The following is a 22158-nucleotide window of genomic DNA, read 5'->3' on the forward strand; positions in this document are numbered from 1 at the left end:
AAAATTATCGATTTTTCTTTTATGCCAAAAATCATTAGGATATTAAGTAAAGATCATGTTCCATGAAGATATTTTGTAAATTTCCTACCGTAAATATATCAAAACTTCAGTTTTGATTAGTAATATGCATTGCTAAGAACTTCATTTGGACAACTTTAAAGGCGATTTTCTCAATATTTAGATTTTTTTGCACCCTCAGATTCCAGAGTTGTATCTCGGCCAAATATTGCCATCCTAACAAACTATACATCAATGGAAAGCTTATTTAGTCAGCTTTCGGTTGATGTATAAATCTCAATTTCGAAAATTGACACTTAAGACAGGTTTTGTGGTCCAGGGTCACATATCGGACAAACAGAAACCAAATCAAAACAACCAAAAATCTAAAGTAGACAAACATTAGACACATCTTCTCTTTCTATATCTCTTGCAGATTGTGCAAAAGTTAATATAGGAAGGAACAGAACAATTAAGGTTAAAGATTGAGCAACTCGTTAAGTATCAGAAAAGCAAAACATTTGTGATGCACTCAGTCACATGCAGGCAATCTTGCTGTAAACTCTCCCTTATTAGTGAAAAAAGCTTGAAATGAACGAACAGAAATTGTGGGGATAGCATCAGCGGATCGATTTATCTGTCAAAGCAGCACAGGTTGGAGGAAAAAAATATATATCTGGACAGGTTGATTTCCTTTGGCCTGTAAGGGGGGGAAAATATTTTGTCTTTTTCAACATGTTAATGAGCTTTAATTTCCGTAAACTTTAAAACCGAGGCATCCCTTTTCAGTGATGTACTATTCAGCTTCATACAGTTATTTGCACGGAAAGAGATGTTCACGAATGGCATCCGGTTTACACACGGCCTCTGAAGGGCACGTGCACACACTCTCGGTCACAACACATGAATTGATTAACATCTAGATTACATAAAATCATACAGTATTTAGTAAAGACAAGGCATATGTGCCAGTAGTGTCATCTAACAACTTCATTTGGTTTTTTCGTTCTTTTTAAAAGGTTCTATTGACATTTATGATTACAAGCTAAGTTGCAAAACCTGATGGCTCGTTGCAAACAATTGCACTACTACTCAGTAACTAGATCTACACTTTCTAATCACTGGTTGGCTCAATGCTATTCACTGAAACAAAGAGGGAGCTTTCACAACAGCAAAGTGTGATGTTTGTGTGTGTGTGTGTGTGCATTGGTGTATTGGTGTTTACATACACATGCAAGCACATAATGAATCCGTCAGACTCCGTTGAGCAGCAGATTTTATATTCAGAAAAGCAGTGACCCTCCTCTTTGTCCCCGACCGCATCTCACACCCTGAGTTTCAGCGCTCCTGACTGTCCTCGATCAGGGTGACGTATATGATGGGAACAAGTCCCTGGCTGTCACCCAGAGCACACAGCAGCCAATCAGAGTCTGCCCTGCTGAGCACCTGCAGCACGTCACCTTTGTGGAAACTGAGCTGCCCTGGCTCTGTGGCGATATGATGGCATAACGCCTTCACTTTACTGAAAGAGACATAAAAAGAAAGAAAGAATTGATCAGGTGAATTAATCAGGCATGGCTGCACTGTCTTTTCACTGACAAATAATTACATTAAATATGCTTACATTATTATATATATTATAATTACATTAAATAAGCCAATTACAGTACTTTGTGAAGCAGCACTTACTATTCAAACATCATTAAACATTCTATTTTTTTCCACCAAATTCTAAGCTAAAAACAACATTCAAACTTTGATCATTTCAATCTTGTTTTTCACATGTTGTACAGTGTATTTTTTGGCTTTTGTTTGTATTATACAAGAAATGAAAGATTTTAAATTTTGCATACTGAATTGTGCTTGGCCTTTATATTTAATCTTTATTTATCTTGATCCATTTAATCAACTATAACCACCTTTACATTACAAAGACAGCACAGAATACAGAATAAGTGCTGATGTACAGACGACACATACAATCCGTGTATAGATGATTAAAAATGACAATGTTGGGGAACCAAATTCTATTTTGACAAACCTAAGCTTACTTAAACTCTTCTGTAGTTGCCTTGCAAGCACCGGTTGTCTTCTGGAAATGCAAAACTAGTCATTATGACTTGTCTAACAACATTACCGTGGGGCTTGTCTCCGTGTCGGTGGATTCTGTGTTTGTGCTTGTTCAGTTGGGCCAAGGTGGGATTCTTGGCTTTGAGACGTAAGAGATTGTTGCGCCGCTCTTTTCCCCACTCCAACCGACTGAGCCACCAGATCCAGCACAGAACGGTCGAGACTCAACCAACCAGACGGCAATCTGAGACAAACATGTAGGTAGAAAATGAGTTTATAGAAAGTTTATACAAAAAATTCCACTGTAAAAGATGCTGCTAGTGTCTGGAATTGTGTAGAACCAACGCATTCTGAAAACAAAGCAATTGAAGTTTGAAAAAAAAAATTAAATTATGGACCAACTTCATATATAGCAATATCTGTGATATGTATATGCCCGTTTACACCAAGATCGATAGCTATAATGATTTGATAATTGTTTTAGCTATAAGAGAATACAGAAATTCACACCACAATGACAGAGGAAAAATATCACTGAAATCACATTCAGAATGATGTTCTCCAGCTGATAGATAAAAATACTGACAGCCAATCGGATCTTACCTCCCATCTTACCTTAAAAAGCTTGAGCATTCAAATTCGTAAACAACATAACTGAAGCATTCACTTATAATAATCAGTGTTGTAAATGTAAATCCATGCCCTAGTCACATTTTCTTGGTTAAATAAACATCACTTACACTATCAGAAAAAGATTTTAAAAAACGATTCTATTTTATATTTTTACATTAACAATGTAATCAATATTCTATAAGCAAAATATGAATACCATTAAGTTAGTGTTTTTAAGCATTTTACATTTATTCCAAAATAATAAACTCAAGGCAGTTACAATATTTTTAAACAATATATTTTATTTGTGAACTTATGTTCAGCGATTCTTTTTTAATAGTTAACTTTTAACTATTTTTGAATTTTTCAGATCATCAGTCATCAAAGCTCGGTAAATAATGGTCAGAGACACGGAGATTTAAGCAGATTTACTCACTAAATACTCCCACAGATCATGTTTTCATGCCATTTCAAGTCTTATTTTGACCAAGTGGCAACCTTCCGGTCTCTCTCTTGAAACCAACACGGAAGTGACTTAAACTGTAATTCATCGACTGGCCGCTAGAGGCTGGCTCCAAAAGGGAGTCAATCCCATAGACCCTCCATGTTAAAATGCCCAACTTTACAGCAGAAAAAAATATGTTTACAGCCTGGTACAAAAAGTGGTTTTTTCAACTGTGAGATGGGTGAATTTTTTTTATAACACATCCGTTTAAATTATATTAAGCCTTAAAGTTCTGCATAATTAAGGGCGTGGCCACTTGAGTGACAGGTGGATTGCCGCTGCTGTCAACACCGTCGCGCTAGGTGGGTGTGGTTTCAGCAACCAGCTCCACCCACATCCCGCCTCTTTGCCCATTTTCAATTATCCGAGAGTGATGCGCGGTAGCGCGCTGCCAAGATGGCAACGGCCGGCTCCGCCCACTTTAGGCTTCAAAAATGCTCTTCAGAAACCTACGGGTGACGTCACGGACACTACGTCCATGTTTTTTTTACAGTCTATGATTTTGACATAAAAAGTGGATTTATCTAAGTGTGCGAGTTGTTTACTTTTTTTTTTATTAGTCTTCCTATTAACACCATTATATTGCTCATTCAGACTGATTCGCGAACGGGGAACGCGCATGAACACAAGAGATGGGATTTACTGCAAGAAGAACCAATCACAGCTGATCATAACCAGTCATATCCAATCATATCTCACGTCACTTTCCCCCATTCATTCTCAATTACCCCCCACTAAACTCACCGCACGCTTTAGGGGTTTTGTGAAAACTCAATGGGCTCAGAGGAGGCAAGAGAGACGCAGACTCCTGCTGTAACATTACCTGCTGGTGTCACCGTTGGTCGTTGGACCATGTTTCTTTATAAAAACGAGTGATTTATACACTTTTTAACGTTATATTTTGTAATATTTGCATTGTTTTATTTTTGTACTACAAATTTTTTCTCATCCAGTATTTTGAGGAGACACTGCCTCCCTTGCCTCCTCGGAGTAAATGCCCCTGTGTTAAATATATTTATGCACACCAACTCACCTTTGTTTTCTGACTTGTTTCGGCTCACTCTTCTCCATCTTGCTTGTGTTTCCAGCTCCAAACAGCCGACCCCAGCGAAGCACCTGTGCCGACCCATCCTCCCCTGCTTCTGGCTGGGCCTGAACCCCTTCATAGGCGTCCTGGCAGTCTGGCTGCTTCTCCTTACTCTTCTTCAGCTCAGTGAGCACTGATTCCGGTGGACTTCCCATCCACGATGGCTTCCCCTTAGCGACCTTGTTGAGTTCTGACAATGCTGACTGGTGGAGGACTCCATTGCCAACACTATTAATATTGCTACTTCTGGTCTGACCATGTTCCACCTGTTCATCCATCTGCTGAATGGCCTCGGCCCCCTCAACCACACCTTCTCTTGGAGGTGGATGGCTTTGCCGGTGGTTCTCAACACCACCTTTCCTCCTCTTCTCCCACTTCACAAATTTTGATCCCTCAGCGGAGTTGTCAATGTAAACCTGTGAACTTTGCATCAGCTGGTACCACCAGCCAGCTTGTCTGTTTCTCTGTTTGGCTCCATCTCCATCTCTTCCTTTCCTTTTCTCCTTCTCACAGTCTTCTCCAACTCCCTTTATCCTCCCACCACACCACACGCTGCCTTCTATTTGTCCTCCATCACTCTTTCTCAAACACTCTTTGCCAACTCCAGCCTCCTTATCTCGTGATTCACGCTCTACTCCCGCACTTTTCCGCCCATCTCGTTTCGTTTTTAATGTCACTCCCTCTAACCTAAGCCGGCTGTCCTCATCTCTCAAGATGAAGCTTTCTCTCTGAGGCAGCATTCCCACTTCCTGCACTCCAGACTCCAACGTTCCACAGCCTCGCATGAGCTGGAAGGTGGAGCAATCTGATTGGTCAAAGCCTTGGCGAGCAGAGCACAGCTGTTCTTTGCGTCTCAGGTGTTCTTCCCCTTTCTGTTGTTGGTGTGGCTCAAATAGCAGGTCAAGGTCAAAGGGCAACAGTGAGAGCGGCTGAAGAAGGAGCAGCAACTCTTCAAACAGTGGCTGGCAGGCCCCTTGAGACAGGGGTAGGAAACCCCATGGGTGGTAGTGTGCTGCTATGATGTCTGAGGAACCATGCCACAAGAAAAAAAAGACAGATGGCTACAAAAAAATGCTAATTATTAGAATTATGCTGGCAATAGAGTATGTGAAACCTAAAAATCTTGGCATCACCATTCCTCTGATTACAGCCAACTACTCTTAAACAAGATACTGAACATAGATGTTGCAGCATAAATGTAAGTGAAGAAAGTATTGTCCTACCTTCATGTGTGTAAATGTGATTGAACCAGAATTCCAGAGATCGCAAGCTGAAAAACAGTGAAGGTGAGTGAGGGCTGTAAAATCTTGGACCCAAAACTACAAAGGTAAAATGCAAATCTGTAACATAACTGCATAATAACAGAAATCATTCACTTATACCAGAGGCAGGGGTCTTCAATTTTATATATATATATATATAATATATATCACCAAGCCCCCCCCCCACATACAGTAAAAACTGAAATATAATTTCAATTAAAAATAAGTGTCTTCTATTTTTATATATTTTGAAATATAATTTATTCCTGTGAATAACAGCAACATTTACTCCTGTCCCTGCAGTACTGCTGCAGACCTCCTAGGTGTTGGGGACCCCCTGTTGAATACCCCTGGACCCCTGGAAATCTGTTTTAAAGTGAAATACTACAAGTGCAACAACAAGGTGCCTCAAGAGGGATTACTGTACTTTGTATTGATCTTAAGAAGAGAAGTGACCACAGCACAGAGTGAGACAGACAGAGAGAGCTCAGAATGCTGCAGAATGCATAATTGAAACTAATGATCAAAGCGCTGTCTCTCTGACTGTAATTTTAATAGGAGTGGAAAAGAGGAAGTTTGCCCAGAAGCTGAGATGTGTACATCATGCCCATCAAAGCAAAACTGGAGCCTTTGATGACTTCTAAAGACCTCTCCAAACACACTGCTGAGTTTTAGACAGCAAGATTTTAGGGTTTTTTTGTAGACCTGGCTTGATATAGTGCTAATAAAAATCATACGCCATCGATCTGTTCCAAATCCTCTCTCCAAACACACTGCTGAGTTTTAGACAGCAAGATTTTAGGGTTTTTTGTAGACCTGGCTTGATATAGTGCTAATAAAAATCATACGCCATCGATCTGTTCCAAATCCTAGTGAGCTGCCTACCAAGACACCATTTTATGGCACCATCACAAAGGTAGAAAATGGCAGTATGTATTAAAAGTATTATATTAAAATCTAAAGCAATACTGTCTGCATGTATGATGCATTCCCAAAATGCACTGCATTTTAAAAAAAGCATGTATATTCTATATTTTATTAAATACAGCATTGCTAAAAACATAGTTCTAATTCAAGTTTTTTCACCAAATATTAGGATTTGTCTTTGCATTGTTGTGTTTGCCAAATCTACGAAGGAGCAATCTGATTTATAACAAAAATGAACTACATATAGTACATTGGTAAATTCATGATCCGATACTGAATGTACTGAGAAAGCTTCTTCTCTTCAACACTATTATCGAACTAAGACACCGCAGTACTGCAATGCATTTGATGGTCAATATATATAATCTGTTTTCATGTCAGAAACTCCTAGAAGATTAAGAAGCACCTTCCGTTCCATAAATCAACTCAAGATAGAATCTGAAAATGTTCATACATACATTTAAAAAAGCCAAAAATAGTCCAGACCCTGCTTGCATAAGGTGAGGCATTTCCAATTGAAAAGTTATATTCAATGAGAAAACCTTGACAGGAATCCAATGAATCGCACAATAAGGAATGCAAATTAAGCAATACATTCTGATGCTTTAACAAGCAATAAATTATGAAAGGGACAAAAATGTGCCGTATGAAGTTGAGCGTGATTAGAAAGAGTAAAAGGGAGATGAAAAGAGATCAAAATAAAAGAAGCTTACTTTAGCAGGCCGAAGATGAAGGCATTGAGTCTCATACTGTGATTGGTCAGCTCACAATACTGACTGACTTTAGAAAACAGACTGTGCAAAACCCGTGTAGAGGGACCTAGGACAGAAAGGATAAGCGTAAATCATTTCCTTCATTCTCATCCATACAATAATCACCTACATCATTCCTCTCATACCGAGTTGTGTGGAGGCCTCCACCACACTCCAGGGCTGGTTTTTGCGTTGTCCGATGATCAGGTCCAGTACATACGCTTTCAGGCCATCATGCAGTATCTCACGAATGGCAGGACAGAGGTACTTTAGAATAAGGTGACCCACGTTCGGACTTACAGAGCTATTGCCCAATTTGGCCTGTAGAGGAGAGCGAAAGTGAACCAGAAGGTACAGTCAACGTATTTACTCCCTTTAGTGAGACACTCAAACTCAAGTACACTGATTTTAAAACTGTTATTTATTTCAAATGTAATGTTGTACCTTTACTCCTGCATCCCGACTGGTGCCAAAATGAGCCACTATCAGATCCACTGCTGTGTTTATGGCCTTCACCAAACCTAGTATATAAGGACATACAGAGGAGACAGAATAGAAAATATTATATTATTCAATGCATCTAAATTAAATTCCAACTAATAGTACACAAACACACGCTCTGTCTTGTGCTAATGCAGTTTAGAGGGTCTGATGGGAATTGTCAATATGTGAGATGAGTGGAAAAGCAAAAGGGGCCTTGTTTGATTGCCATGAGGACCTAGTGGAAACAACATCAAGAGACATAGATTTCTAGTCACTAGGGCGTATGTAACATTCACTGCAGATTTATATGCTGTGTGTATGCGGTGCAATGAAACTATAATTCATTTAAGAGCTAAAGGGCTCACCGCAACGATAAGGTTCATATTGACCTCATCAAGATTTAAAGATGAGCTTGCTGAGGTTATTATATTGCTGTATATATGACTATATGGAGATTATTGGTCAATCTGGACATTGTTTAAACTGCAAAACAAGGTAGAGAGGCAAAAGGAATTGCTTAAAATAATAGTTGACCTAGAAAATTTTAATTCTGTTATCATTTATTTACCTCTCGTGTTGTTCTAAACCTGTATGACTTTATTTCTTCTGTGGAAGACAAAAAAAAAGTTTTTAAGAAAAGCAGTGTTTACACTGCTCTTGCCCATACAACAAAAGCAGGAACCAGGAACTGGCCTCCAAAGGCCAAAAAAGCAAAATAAATGTGCTGCCATAAAAAATATTTTATATGTCCTAAACTATTCTTTGGCATCAGAAGACGTGGAATATAGCACGTTAATCTAGCATAATGATGCCAATTTGTCTTATGCTTGCTGTATGAGCAAGTGTACCGCAAGCATTCAGCAATATTGTCATTTTATGTTCCACAGAAAAAAGTCATTTGGGTTTGGAATATTTGTGTGGTAAAATGCATATTTTCTCTATTCCTTTTACTTTCTAATTCAGCATTTCAATCTTGTCCTTATCTAAACTATTACTATGTCACTATGTGGTATCACCTTCCTGTGCAAGATTAATTTAGTAATATGTGGTGTGAAGAACAATAATGTTGCCTAAAAGGTATGAAAGCACTGATAAAACATAAGCCACTTAAAGCTACACTATGTTACTCACAATGAACAAGAAAAATGTACCAATGATCATTCAAAACAGCAAACCTCTGGAGAATCACCAGTTGTAAAGACAAAGAAGAAATGTTATTTATTTGTCCATCCACTCTCATAAGACATCCTGTATTCGTAAGTACACATGTGCCTTGAACCACATTCACACAGAGGAGCAAAGCCGAGGCACAACCAAAACAATGCTTTTCTGGCAAGCTGCTTGCAGTTTTATTTTTTAACTGCTAGATGGCCAAAAGTTACGTGATAATATTTAATGACTCAAACTCGTTTGTAAGTCACTTTCAATAAAGTGTCTGATAAATGAATAAATGTAAATCCAAATATAAAACTAGGAAATTTCACCTCTACCAGGAGTGAGGTTAACTTAAGAACTTAACTTAAACTCAAAAATGAACACATGGTGTGCCATTGTTAGCATAACTACACAGAAAGAAAAAAAAAATTACCTCAGCTTCTGCTCTAAACTAGGGAGCCCTTTTACATTTCTGTAAGGTTGCAATTAACAACAGAGCCCAAACTTCAAAGTTCAATTACGATTTATTTTTGACTATAATAATCAACACTGAAAATTTTTTTGTATGCAAGCATGTAAATTGCCCACGACGCAGTTTTTAAATTAACTTCTAAATTATACAATATATAATTGAAAATATAATGAGTATAGTCTAATATTTCGAGATATGCTATTCTCTAGACTTCATTTCTCTCGGCAAGTAACAAGCTGTGGACACTGATGACTTGCCTGGGGTAAATGAAATGCTACGTGACATTTTGTTTACAAGTTGTTTTAATCACGTCTTTTCCGTGATTGAAACACTGATTGAGTGATTGTATGAGATGTTCATTCATGTTTATTTTGCGTTAAAACTAGAAGCAATGAGGAAGGGATGATCACGCTGACTCGCGCCCTGCGCTGCCGTTTTAACTGAGGCATTTATACAGCGATCTGTCATGCCACATCAAAGAACACCAAAACGGCATTACTGAATGATTTGTTCGGTACACATGCATACTGAACCGAAAGACTATTTTCTGTACGAATACGTGCATCGTTACACCTCTAATACGATTCAATCCAACTCAAATCAGAAGAAAAAAATTATAATTTTTACAAACTCAAGGCAAAACCATTAGTGTTTTTTTTTTTCTTTGAAAGCAGAAAAAAAAGATAATTAAAGGGGTCATAAGATGCTTTTTTAAAGATCATTATTTTGTGTCTATGTTTGAATTTACTCGTTTTTGCTCCAAACCTACCATTAGGCTGTCGCTGTGTCACACATGCTGGTAAAACCTTCACTGGCTCTTCCTGTGAAGCTAGAGGACTGAGCCCAGAGCTGGGAAGGGTCGGCAAATTGCCACGGTGGAAACAGTGATTTCTAGTGGGCAACGCAGGCATCAGCGGACTCTGCTTCATCAGAGGAGGTGGAGGCGGTGTAGGAGGTAAGGGAGTGAGTTTAGGGGTCTCTGTACGTATGGTCATTCCGGGTGGGGTATGCTGGGGCACAAGACCTGCAGAGATGGGGCAAGAGAGGGAACGTGGCGGCTTTGGACCACCCGGGGTCGGAGTGCATGTGGAGCAGGTTCCAGAAGAGGTGGGTGCACCTTGGAGGCGAACTGGGGAGTAGCTGCCCAGTGGGGATGGCCGCACTGTTGTAGGTGAGTTGGATTTGCCGTGTGGTGGCCTACGATCTTCTTCGGAGTCATCTTCACCTCCCTCAGGCGCCGCAGCCCCTCGAGTCTGCATATGGCTGATGTATCCGTCCAGAAGAGGAAGGAGAGGCTTCGCCTGTGGTTTTCCAAACTGGTGCTGGAAAGTGAAAGGCTGAATGGGTAACGAGGTCGGACGTTGATCTTTGTTATAACGAATTACAACTGGAGAGGAGTCTGTGGAGCTAGACAGGCCACCTAGGGGGAGAAAGAAAAGAGACAGAGATGAGCAAGGAGGGCTGCAGAGAAAATAAGACAGATGAAGATTAAGAACAAAATTATGAGTCTGTGGCAGAGTATCATTTAATGTAGTAATGCAGGCATTAACCATATCTAAAGCTGCATAAATCATTATAAATGAATACATATAATTATCACATGAAGCAAGTTATTTGATGTAAATTTAAACCAGAAAGCCTATGACAAAGACACAGCTGGAATAAAACAGCTAGAATAAAACCCAGCAAGAGCAACAGCAACAACAGGCTCTTATTATGAAAGTGAAACAAAACCATACATAAAACAAAAAACAAAAACTTTTCTCAAACACATACCTTAAAACACTGCTCCAAAAAATTAATGACCAAAAGAGGTACATAAACAACCAAGATATTATGGCCAAAACAGCCTGCTTATGAAGCTCCTCTGTGTACACTAGGTGTGTGTTGCGTGTGCACACAGTGTGTGTGAAACGTCACTGGGCTATTGCGCAAGCTGTTTGCTCCACATGCCTGAGTACTCAAATGTCAGGGCTTTTGTACGCTGTAGAACCCAGTCACAGTCAGCAGGGGCAGCATAGCACAGAGAGAACTAACATGCAGTCCAGTAACACTACTTAACCTGTCTGTTAATCAAACTCTGCCTATTTATTTTGCTTTGGCAAACCTTCATCATGCAACTCTTGCACTGCTTGTGCTACAGACATGAATGACACCTCACATAATGCAGCTGGAAGAAGATGTGTTATTGCTAATCTCATAAGATCTGAGATTACCTGGCAGAGTGCAAGTGCTGGGCGATATATCGGTTCATACGGTAATGCGGTTTGAATTATGCACACGGTACAAATTTTTTAAAAAATTGTACACTTAGTTCCGACTAATGGTTGGAGAACTTTTAGAACTATTAATAACAAACAACTTTAACTGGGCAAATAAACCAACTGTAAACGGCCGTTAAACAGATGCCAGAGAAAGATGCCAAAAGATGAAAAAAGAGGAGAAAATACTATAGCAGGCAGAACAAACTCACTTTACCATGCGTGAAATATCGGAAGAAAATCCTAAATATCTCTGAGGGGAACCAACTGACTGTTCTCAGAAAAGTTGCTATTTTCTTTCCATATAAAGCATATTAATGTAGTATTTAAAAGTGCAGCTGTTTTGTTTACAGCGGTAACTAAGGAAACGCTGTATCCTGCTGTTCCATAAGCGCCACCTGCTGTAAGAGAGTGAATCTGAGCTCTCATTCGGCCCATTTGCCGTTTCATGCAGATGATTTATGTAGCGTAATTTCACAACATTCAGTCAGATCGGTCTGTTTTTGCTTGAAATGATACAATCTAATTTACATCAAAAACTGATCAAGCTACATGTAGCATCTTTGTTTGGATCGTGATTAAAATGCAACTGTTGTGCAACTGTTTCCTGCATTCTGATTCACATAAAGGAACAGTCCGGGCAAAAAAATGTGATAAATCGTGAAACCGTCAGAATCCTTAAAAAAAAAACTGATATGGATTTTTGGTCAAACCGCCCAACACTATGGCAGACTATAAAAAGCCATATACATAAATAAATTTACCCATCATGTTGTTTCAAAACCACATAACATTTATTCCTCCACAGAACATGAAAGGACTTTTTTTTTTTTTCATCCATGGAAGAATGTCATAGGGATATGAAATGACATGGGTGAGTAAAGGATGATTGAATTTATTTTTGGGTCCAAAAGCATACAGTATTTTTTTCTTTTGGCCAAAATAAGGAACAACCCAGAACATACTAGCAACACTCTAGCAACCACACTGTACTATAAAACCAACAAATCATGTTAAAGGGATAGATCACCCAAAAATGAAAATTCTGCCATTTTGGAGAGTATCCACTAAACGTAAACCGCGTATGCTGTTCTGTGTCAGCTGCGTCACACGGATGCGTTTTCTACATTGTTTACGCTTTGATTTGAACGAAAAAAACAACTGTCTATGGGAGGGTCAGAGAGCTCTCAGAATTCATCAAAAATATCTTCATTTGTGTCTTACGGGTTTAGAACGACATGAGGGTGAGTAATTAACGACAGAATTTAGATTTTTGGGTGAACTGTCCCTTTAAGGGCAATCACAGAGAATATTTAATAGTCACTACCAGTGTTGGGGAAAGTTACTTTTAAAAGTAATGCATTAATATTGCGTTACTCCATAAAAAAGTAACTAATTTACATTACTTTGTTACTTTTTATGGAAAGTAATGCGTTACGTTACTTTTGCGGTACTTTTTAAATCTGGACAGGGCTTGCTTGTTTGTTTTTCAAATAAAAAAAGTTATATTTTTGGCAAATATAAAAGCCTTTTCACACCAAAAGTGAAATGAATAAGCCTCAGGCTGAAGGGAAAGTAAATTTACGTCCGTACAGTAGAATGCAGAAGAAGAAATTTCAATACACTTCAGCAATAAACAAAGACACACAAATGTTTGTCTAGAGTAATTTGTGCTTATTAGTACGCTCACTACCCATCCAATATATAGTCAAGAAGAGTTCCAAAATCCAACCAGGCTTCTGGGTGCCAGGCTGCACAATACCATTATTCAAACACAAAATAAGACAATCCACAAAATAAACCAGCTTTTACAAATAACACAGTTCAACTATCCTTTTTTTTATTTTATTTTTTTTAGAAGATTTTGGAAAAAAACTTCCCCTTACCTTCTGCTTTAGTTCGAGTCTGTTTTCCCGCTCCCCCCGGTGATTCTCGCAGTGGTGTACTCCGCGGTCTATGCGGGGAGGACAAATCACAGCTTCCTTGACTATGGCATCGAGTGAGCGGTGGCAAACTGTGGCTTTGACCCTGTGGAAGGTCTTCCAGGATGGGCGAGAACTCTCCAGATGAGTGAGAGTGCATGGACGTGGCCTCCATCCCACCCTTCTGCGATGGTGACCCTCCAGTTCTCCTCTTATTTCTTGCAATTTCCGCAAAAGAAGTGACACGTGGTGGAGGTGGCGGGCTCGGGGCTGCACTCTCACTGAGCCGAACAGGGCAGCTGAGCATGCGCTCCAAGGATCCAAGGCGAGGAGATGGAGACTTGTCCAAGTTCCGATCGTAGCTACGAGAACGAGGCCGACCGCTCCCACAAGCACCAACTGAATTGCAGGCTGTCGTAGGTGGGGAGATGTTGATATACACCTGTCCCTCAATTACATTCTCACGGGTAGAGTCAATCTCACTTGGATCCTTTTCTTCATTCTGGCAAAAGAAAAAGAAAAGAATGTAAAGGATGCAGAAGTATAGAATGAGAGCTGGGTAGTAACTGATTACATGTAATCTGGATTAGAATGAGTAATGTAATGGATTACGTTACTAAGTACAATTTGTGTCATGTAATTTGGAATCAGTAATGGACTACAATTTGTAAGTAATCTGCCCAGCTCTGAGAATGAGTGATGGTACAAAATGCTAAATACAAGCTAACACCACATGAAGCAAATAATATAGCACCTCTGCATCTTCCTCGTCTTCATCTTCTATCATTTGTTGGAATAGGTAGTACTCTGTTGGCTGAGTGGGACTTCCTTTGCTGTGCTCATCTGAGCAGCTTGTGACCGATGATCCTGCTGGACTGGGAGAGGACTGGGAAGAAAGGTCACACGTCACAAGCTTGTAGTAATTCTGCGTTGCTACAATCAAGCGAGCTTGGCTTTGAAGACACGAGGTGAGCTCATTGGCAGAGGCTTCAGCAGAGGTCAGCGCCTCGCTTCCGAGAAGGTTGTGGTACGAGTTACAGTTGGCATCTAGTTCCATAGTGACACCTTGAGGCTGAGATACAGAAGAAGTATTTGCATGTTCTTGAGTGGTCAAAGGATGCTGATGGGGTTCGATCGGGGAGGTGTTTAAGTCCAGGTAGAAAGCGCCACGTCCACTGCTACATTCTGTTCCACACATCCCAACGAGCTCAGACACAGAAGAGGCACAGGATTGCTCGGCGGAACTGTTGATATTGAGCGACTGTTTGGCCGGGACAACATTGTTCATCTTGTTGTAAATCGTGCTGAAGTTAACCAGCACTCCATCGGAGCTATTGCAGGAGGAATCACTGCCGTAGCCCTGGTGACACTCAGAAACTGATTCGTGAAAAGGTTCAGGGTATGGCTGAGAAAGGCCGCAACAGGAGCAATGTGGTGCTGCGAGACTGGAACACTCTGAGCTTCCTCTGCCGCACTGCATAGAATGGTCTTCATAATCATCATCCTCACCCCATTCTTGCTCACCACAGTCCATTGAAAGGGTAGAAGCACTGCTTCCGTGGCACCGCTGGCTATCTAATCTCAGCAAGTTCAGACCTTCCATGTGAGTAGATAAAACGAAAGTCCCACCTATTGTGTGGTCTCTGCTCTCTGCTTCCCCACTAGGCCCATTAGTGGAACTCCACTGTTTTTCTGTAGACCCATGCAATAGAAAAGGTTCAGCGGTAAACCCAAGGTCATGCAGGTGGAACGGCGGCAAGTCTTCATTTGCAAGTGCTGCATTTGAGATGTCATGCGAATTTCCATGCAGGTGAAAGGAGGAGTCTTCCAAATATCCATTCAGATTGTCTTCATCCTCGTCGTCATCTTCATCTTCAGTGTTGAGCAGAAAGGGATTACGCCTCGAGTTTGGCCGTTCACATGACTTCATCTGCAGGCCTTGAGCCTGATCTTCAGAATTGCTCGAGGTGAAAGAGGAAGTGTCGCTTGCCATACTTCCTTCTCTCCCTCCTCTTCCATGTGTCTCTCCTCCCCTCATCCCTCCATCCCCAAAAGTGTCACTAGAGCTAAGGCTGCTGCTCGACGTTTGTATGAGGCTGCTGTACACCAAAGCTTCCCGCTGAAGAATGTCTCTCTCAGGTAGGGAGGTGGTCCGGCTCAATCCCAAATTCTCCGGGCAGCTAAAGGGGTTACTGTTCCTTTTCAATGGACTACCACAGCACTGTCTTGAGCTCGAAACCTGGCAGTGAACCAGCGGAATGTGGTGTACAATAAGAGTCTCCCCGGCTAGTTTAGGTGGACTGTCCATCTTCTCCTAGTGTGGGTGAGGATGAAGAATATTTGGATATTTGCAGAACGTAGTATTCTGAGGACTTTAGTTCACACGTCCAATGCCAATCCGGGGTTTTGGAAAGTGAGGAACATTAAAGAAAAGGTTAAAGAGGATCTCCTGGTGGAAGGTCAACATCTGGAAAAAAAGACAGAAGACAGGATTCAGTTTTAAATTATCTTCACGTATCATGTAAGACATTAAGTTATCCAGTGTTCATAAGAGGAAAGAGCTTTTTAGTTAGGTGTCTCATTGGGTAATCATATCATTTTCACCAAAGACTGTTGCATAACAAAAACATGATCTATGGGGACAAATCCGGAGTACCAAAAACAGACACACAAAAAAAAACAACAATGAATAATTAAGTAAATCCAGTTCACATGCTCCTTAATCTGCTCAGTTTACAGATGACAATGGAATCAGAATGTAGACAAGCTTTGAATAAACTGGTACACAGGTAAATACATGATTTAATTGATATTATTTAATATTAAGGAAATACATTTCCATACAAATACATAAACCAACACAAATATTCTTAAACTTACAGGAGTCCATGAAGAAAACTAAGAGTAGATTACTAGAGCTGACTAATATATATACTCACTGGCCTAGTGATTAATTAACCAGTATCTTGAAAGCATGTTTTTTAATCATTTTTATTCATATTTTATATCGACCAAACACAGGCACTGTCAAGAGCATACACCTAAAACTACAAGAAAAAGAGAATGAATGGTGTGGGTGGCATCAGAATGTTTGCTAACAGTATACCGCTGCAATGGTATTTCATAACTTCTTAAAGTAAAGCTAACTTCTTTTCACTCCTAAACGAGGAACAAACAAAAAAGTATATTGGGGCCTTTACTGTAAAACTAAGGTGATCATTTAGAGATAACCACAGATTTCAACAGAGATGGTGAGGTCTACTCTACATAAAACTACAGTATCTCACTTTCGGTTCTAATTCAGTTCTTATTTTTTATATTTTTGCAACCTTTAGTTATGTGGACAAGAAATAGGACCGGAAATGATAGTGAACTTCAGGAAATGACGCAAGATGAACTCCATGTCACCTGCACAAGCACTGTGGCTCGTATGTGCTAACCACTAGGCCACAGCTCTTATTTTGGTCAAAGTGATATTCAGTATATTTTTCCTGGTGTACCAATGGTGTCGACTTCACAAGAGAGAGGAAGGGAGGGGTGAGTGTTGGACTTTGACCTTATTTTATCTTGAAGGAGGAAATGGCTGTGGGTCAGCGACCTGTTGTTGGGGCTCGGAGTGGGCAGACAGCTACAGCAAAAAGTAATAGGACGTGCAAAGCCTGACAATGACCTAAAATCGTCTCTGTGAAGTAGTGGAGCACATTACATCATCTGAAAGTCTCTGTATGTGTGTGTGTCAGAGTGTTGGTGATAGTTGTCCCATTGTAGGTCATAGTCAAGACAAAATCATTGGGATAATCCAGAATAGTGCCATTAAAAACTAGTTATAGTTTCTAATTGCCTAAAAATTAGGTTATTAGCATTTATTTTATATGTGGTTGAGGCATCAACAATAAGAACGGCCCAGGGCCAATACAGAGTGTTACTGGCAGGCTGACAGAAGTCTTGGGCCTATTGGGCCAGTGTTATCACCATATTTTACATTTGTTGATCATGCACGTTTTTATGCCTAAAAAAATCTACTTTACTTCATGTTCTACCAAACTAACCAGTATGAACCAAGCCAAACTATAAAGTAATGAAATTATTTTTCCTGAGGTTGTTCTTGTAAGTACATTTAATATATTGCCAATAATTGATTATGCAAACAATATGGAAATTCTGTGCATTTTACCTTAACAGATAGGAGCCATATAACAGCAAGAGGTCCTCTGCAAACATCACCTGTCAAGTGAGAACCCTTCATGGCTGTCTGGCCAGATTAAACTCCATTACGTAACACTCATGCGTTCCTGCCGGTCTGTGTGTGTTTAAGAAAATATATTCTGAACCACATTACTTTAAAATATTTTCTTTTCAAATTGGTTGTTATCCAGTCTGCAAAACTATTTTCAGAAGGATATTTGGAATGCTACACTCTAAAAAAAAAATGCTGGGTTGTTTCAACCCAACTTTGGGTCAAATATGGACTAACCCAACTTTTGGGTTAAAAATTTAATTAAAAAATTTAACCCAACAGCTAGGTTAGTCCATATTTGACCCAAAGTTGGGTTGAAACAACCCAGCATTTTTTAGAGTGTACTCTATTAGCTAATTTAAAAAAAAACAGTTTAAACTTGGCATGAAATGAAAATTCACTCTATTTACTAAATGCATGTCATTTATTTTATTGTGCACGATTAATTCAAATACGTTTCTTTTTTTATCCTATCAACCTCGATCTTCCAATAAAATTGTATACTTTTGATTGGTAATGTAAGGCGGTCTTCTTAATTTATTTAGTCTGCTTATAGACAGAAAACTCGCATTCAACCAGTCTGACACCATCCAATCAACAACCGATGCATAGAACCAAGTACAACTCTACATTTTTTCTTTAATAATCCATTTTACTCGGATGTACGTCAAAATATGAAAGAAAAGAACTGCCGCTACTTCTGTTCCATCAAGACTTTAAGAAGATTCACAAAGAAAAAGATCCATTTTCTCCAGGTCCCCGAAAAACTGCACTGATGAAAACACTGTTCCTCACAGGATGCTGATGAGACTCCAATTTCAACATGACATTGCTGGAGAAACACTGAAATGTATCTAAGACCTTAAATTAGTTCACACAGTCTGAAGCATCTATTTCCAGTAATTCATGAGTCAGTTTAGCCTGACTTCATCTGATCAGTCACACACTACTGAGACATACTGAAGGGACCAACTAGTGATAGAACGTTAGACTGACCAGGGCAACTATTGGCTGAAATGATTAGCACCAGTCAAGCTACTGTAAATCACAACATCTTCATCTATTGATGTAGTAAATAAAATTAAAAGGGACAGAGAGGCTAGTTAAGGGGGCAGAAAATGCTCTCTCTCTCCCTCTTTCATGTGTTACATAGCTACAGGCCATGACAGCTTAGCTACAAGATCAGATGGACAGCTGCAGACAGAGGCAACAAGACGGCCTGCCTCTCACACATGCACAAACACAGAGAGGTTTGGGTAAAAAGCATTCAAACAGATGCTTGCTTTGCTTGTGATATTTATTAAGCAACTGAGAAGTGCATTTGGAATAGAATTCAGATTGGTTTTCTAGTATCATATATTAGATGACTAAAGGCTATTATGCAAATTTATATACTAAATTATTGACCCTCTTTCTTTTTACAGTAGAAGATGAGACTGGCTGACTGAACATAGCCTATAAAGCTGAAGAAAGTGATTTGAATTACAGGCTGTGTTGACAAAAATATTGTAATTTGAATACTTTTGGCAAATTGAAATAAGACAACAATAGCCTGGAAATCTAAAGAAAAACAAGTCACAGTCAGAAAATTATGAGTAAACTGTCCCCGAATAGACTTCTAGAGATAAAAAGGGTTTACTGGTTTCCATAATGTGTCCTCCCAGTGTGAAAAAAAATCAATGATGTCCAAGGCACTAAACACACACACAGACATAAAATCGAACTTATACAAAACGTATTACTTATACATAACAAGTAATAAACCAGTGTGGGCAACAACAAAAAAATGAATTTTTCATGCTCGCCTTTCTTACTCTGTTTTTTTACAAGTCTGTCAGGATGAAAATAAACATCAAGCTACTGTTCAGCAAAAACATGAAAAAGCCAACCACAGGCTACATACACAATCATAGCCCTTCTGCAATTACCAAATGACAACAATACCCAACACACCTTCAATTATTACATGTAACTATGATTTCAAAAACAAACAAAAATGATATCGTTTCTACAGTCAGTTTTACTATATTGCACTACCGTGGTCAATTTTAACCGCTCACAATTAATAATAAGCTTCATATTGAAAAGACAACATCTCACAATCATCTCTCGAACACAAGCTGCTTTTGTTAAATGGAATCAGACTAGAAAGTTCTCTCAGAGACGGAAAGAAACAGATTTCAGCCCGTGTCAGTTATTCAACACAAAATAAATGTTATATTCAGTGGTATTTCTCTACATCGAAATGATCAAATGACCACTACGGGTCCAGAGGGTAACATTCTGCTATGGTCATAATTACACACGGTCAAGAGCATCCAAAATGTTACAAGCTCACTGTTTGTTTATCGGAGTGTGCATTCTAACAATACTCATAGAGGAAAGTAGCGGACAATGCTGATAGTCACTGGCACATCTGAAGCATTTCTTCTGTTTCGTCTGTGTTACAACATTTGTCTCATCCGGTAATAAAAATATTATAATATTTATCTAAAATTTAAGTAGATTTGGTCAAATAGGATAACGTAGTGGTGGTGCATTTATTTATTTTTTATTATTATTAAAGATAAACCTCGGACCTGCTGTTGAAAAAACCAGCATATGCTGGTTAGGTATGTTTTGACGCTGGGATGCTGGTTTATGCAAAGGACCAACTTAAAAAAGCCAAAGGGCCAGCTTAAACCAGCACATGGCCAGCATAAACCAGCAAAGGACCAGTTTAAACCAGCATCCCAGCGTCAAAACATACCTAACCAGCATATACTGTTTTTTCAACAGGTCAGTTAACCATATATAAAATAAACAAAAAGAAATAGATTGTACAAATCTCCAATAATAACCTTTATAGTAATGACACCTAATAAAGCTTCTAAAATTAAAAGCTTAATGTATTTTAATAAGTAAGCCATTGTAGAATCGCTGTCAGCAACTCAAACAAACATACGTGTACATTAACAGGCCTTTATGCGGCTTATTTTGGAGTTCGTCGTTATTTTTCTCCAATAATGTTTAGCGTTCATATGATCATCTATAAGGCCCGATGTTTTCATGTGATGAAGTGACTGGTGTTTACTCGTTGTGATCGATGCGCAAACACAGGCCTCACTCGCCCACAGCGAACCACGGCGGCATATCCGACATAACAGCAGACCTCCCTGTATCTGTGGGCCTGTTTAGTGATTTTACCACGTGTGTGTTCTTTTCTATTTTACATGCAATGCGCCATCGTAATGAAAGCAAGTCGAAACATAAATAATGCCAAATCAGCATCAAAACAATAAAACCTAACGTTATACAGCCGGTCCATGACCGCTTGTTTCTTTACACGAATGCGCCTCTTTTGGGCCATGCATTCTGGATGATTTAATTATTCTAAAACCCCCTTTAAGACCTTAAAACCCACTATGCAGATATTTAATGTTAACATGCGAGCGTAAAAACGGGCGTGTTATATGAGCGAAGGTAACGGTGCATGCGCACACGTCTACAGCGTCTGTATGTTACCATTTTAAAATAACAATACGCATAAATGTAGAGTTAGTTCATTCTTAACAATCAACAAAATCGCAGTTAAATCTGAATCGGCAGCAGTGATGTAATATTTGCCAGCGGGCAGTCCCGTTAGCGTCCTCCACACAGTGTTAGCCAAATTCCCATTCAATTCTAAAAGCAAAGACATAGCTATACTCACGTTGACGATCAATGTCATCTCCTTGATTCCTAGATATCACGATGTCAAATCACGCTGAACGATCGCCACGTTTGGGTTGATTTTGTGCTGGAGATATTGCGCGCAACAGAGGCGCAGGGCTGGAGCGAGAGGCGCGTCGTCAGAATGAAGCGCACCCGCCCTCACGGTGCGTCCTCTTACAATGCTGACTTTTGGCCATCTTTACGGTGATACACGGTCACAAATCACGTCTTTTGGGTCCAGATGAGCGGGTTTGCATACTGTGGTTTGACAGCGTAAGGGTGGGAGGGGTGTCGGGCTGCTGGTAACCCTGAAGGCAGCTCTTTGTTCTGCCTGCTCTCTAGTCATTACAGATGCATTTCTCATTGTTTAGTCGAAGAATGCCTGCCTTTACTCTCAGACTCGGAGTTAAATAGCTGGCGTGTCTCATGAATGGTCTAAGGGCCCATCTGTCTAGGGGGCCCACCTAATTTTAGCTGGATGAGATAGGGAAAACAGGGATTACAGTTGTTCTTGGGCACGCAATTTCAATGTCATTGCAAACATTTAAAAATAGCTTTTGCTTGCTAAATTGACAAATGTTGCTAGGTTGTTTTTTAGTGGATGCAAATCAGTAACCACAGATGTAGTTTCTGTCTGTAAATATATTTGTTCAATGTCTAAATCAAAATATTTAGTAAAAAAAATATTTTTTTTTTGCTGAAACTTCACAGAAACATTCTGGG

At 39.6% G+C, this 22158-nt stretch overlaps 1 protein-coding gene across 1 annotated transcript; it reads right to left on the reverse strand.

The window, feature by feature from the left end:
* Window positions 1-288: 288 nt before the first annotated feature.
* LOC107597340 (iporin-like) lies at window positions 289-21679 on the reverse strand. The gene is made up of 11 exons (XM_016288353.1): window positions 21434-21679; window positions 14260-15972; window positions 13470-14007; window positions 10092-10742; window positions 7657-7733; window positions 7359-7533; window positions 7174-7279; window positions 5495-5541; window positions 4218-5295; window positions 2135-2311; window positions 289-1519 (listed from the first exon to the last, which is right to left on the reverse strand). Exons 2-11 carry the CDS (start codon window positions 15811-15813, stop codon window positions 1336-1338), a joined length of 4587 nt encoding a protein of 1528 aa, XP_016143839.1. The 5' UTR covers window positions 15814-15972; window positions 21434-21679; the 3' UTR covers window positions 289-1335.
* Between the last annotated feature and the right edge of the window lie 479 nt (window positions 21680-22158).

This window comes from Sinocyclocheilus grahami, unplaced genomic scaffold (assembly GCF_001515645.1).
Source record: "Sinocyclocheilus grahami isolate Dianchi unplaced genomic scaffold, SAMN03320097.WGS_v1.1 scaffold230.1, whole genome shotgun sequence".
Lineage (NCBI taxonomy): Eukaryota > Metazoa > Chordata > Actinopteri > Cypriniformes > Cyprinidae > Sinocyclocheilus > Sinocyclocheilus grahami.

What these genes read in the sequence shown, in the direction of transcription:
- LOC107597340 (XM_016288353.1), bottom strand. Translation starts at nt 15,813, where the DNA reads ATGGACAGTCCACCTAAACTAGCCGGGGAGACTCTTATTGTACACCAC. An exon ending in GACTCGAACTAAAGCAGAAG is followed by an intron (nt 10,743 to 13,469) that starts GTAAGGGGAAGT and finishes TTCTCCCCCTAG; the next exon opens with GTGGCCTGTCTAGCTCCACA. An exon ending in ACACGGAGACAAGCCCCACG is followed by an intron (nt 1,520 to 2,134) that starts GTAATGTTGTTA and finishes TGTCTCTTTCAG; the next exon opens with TAAAGTGAAGGCGTTATGCC.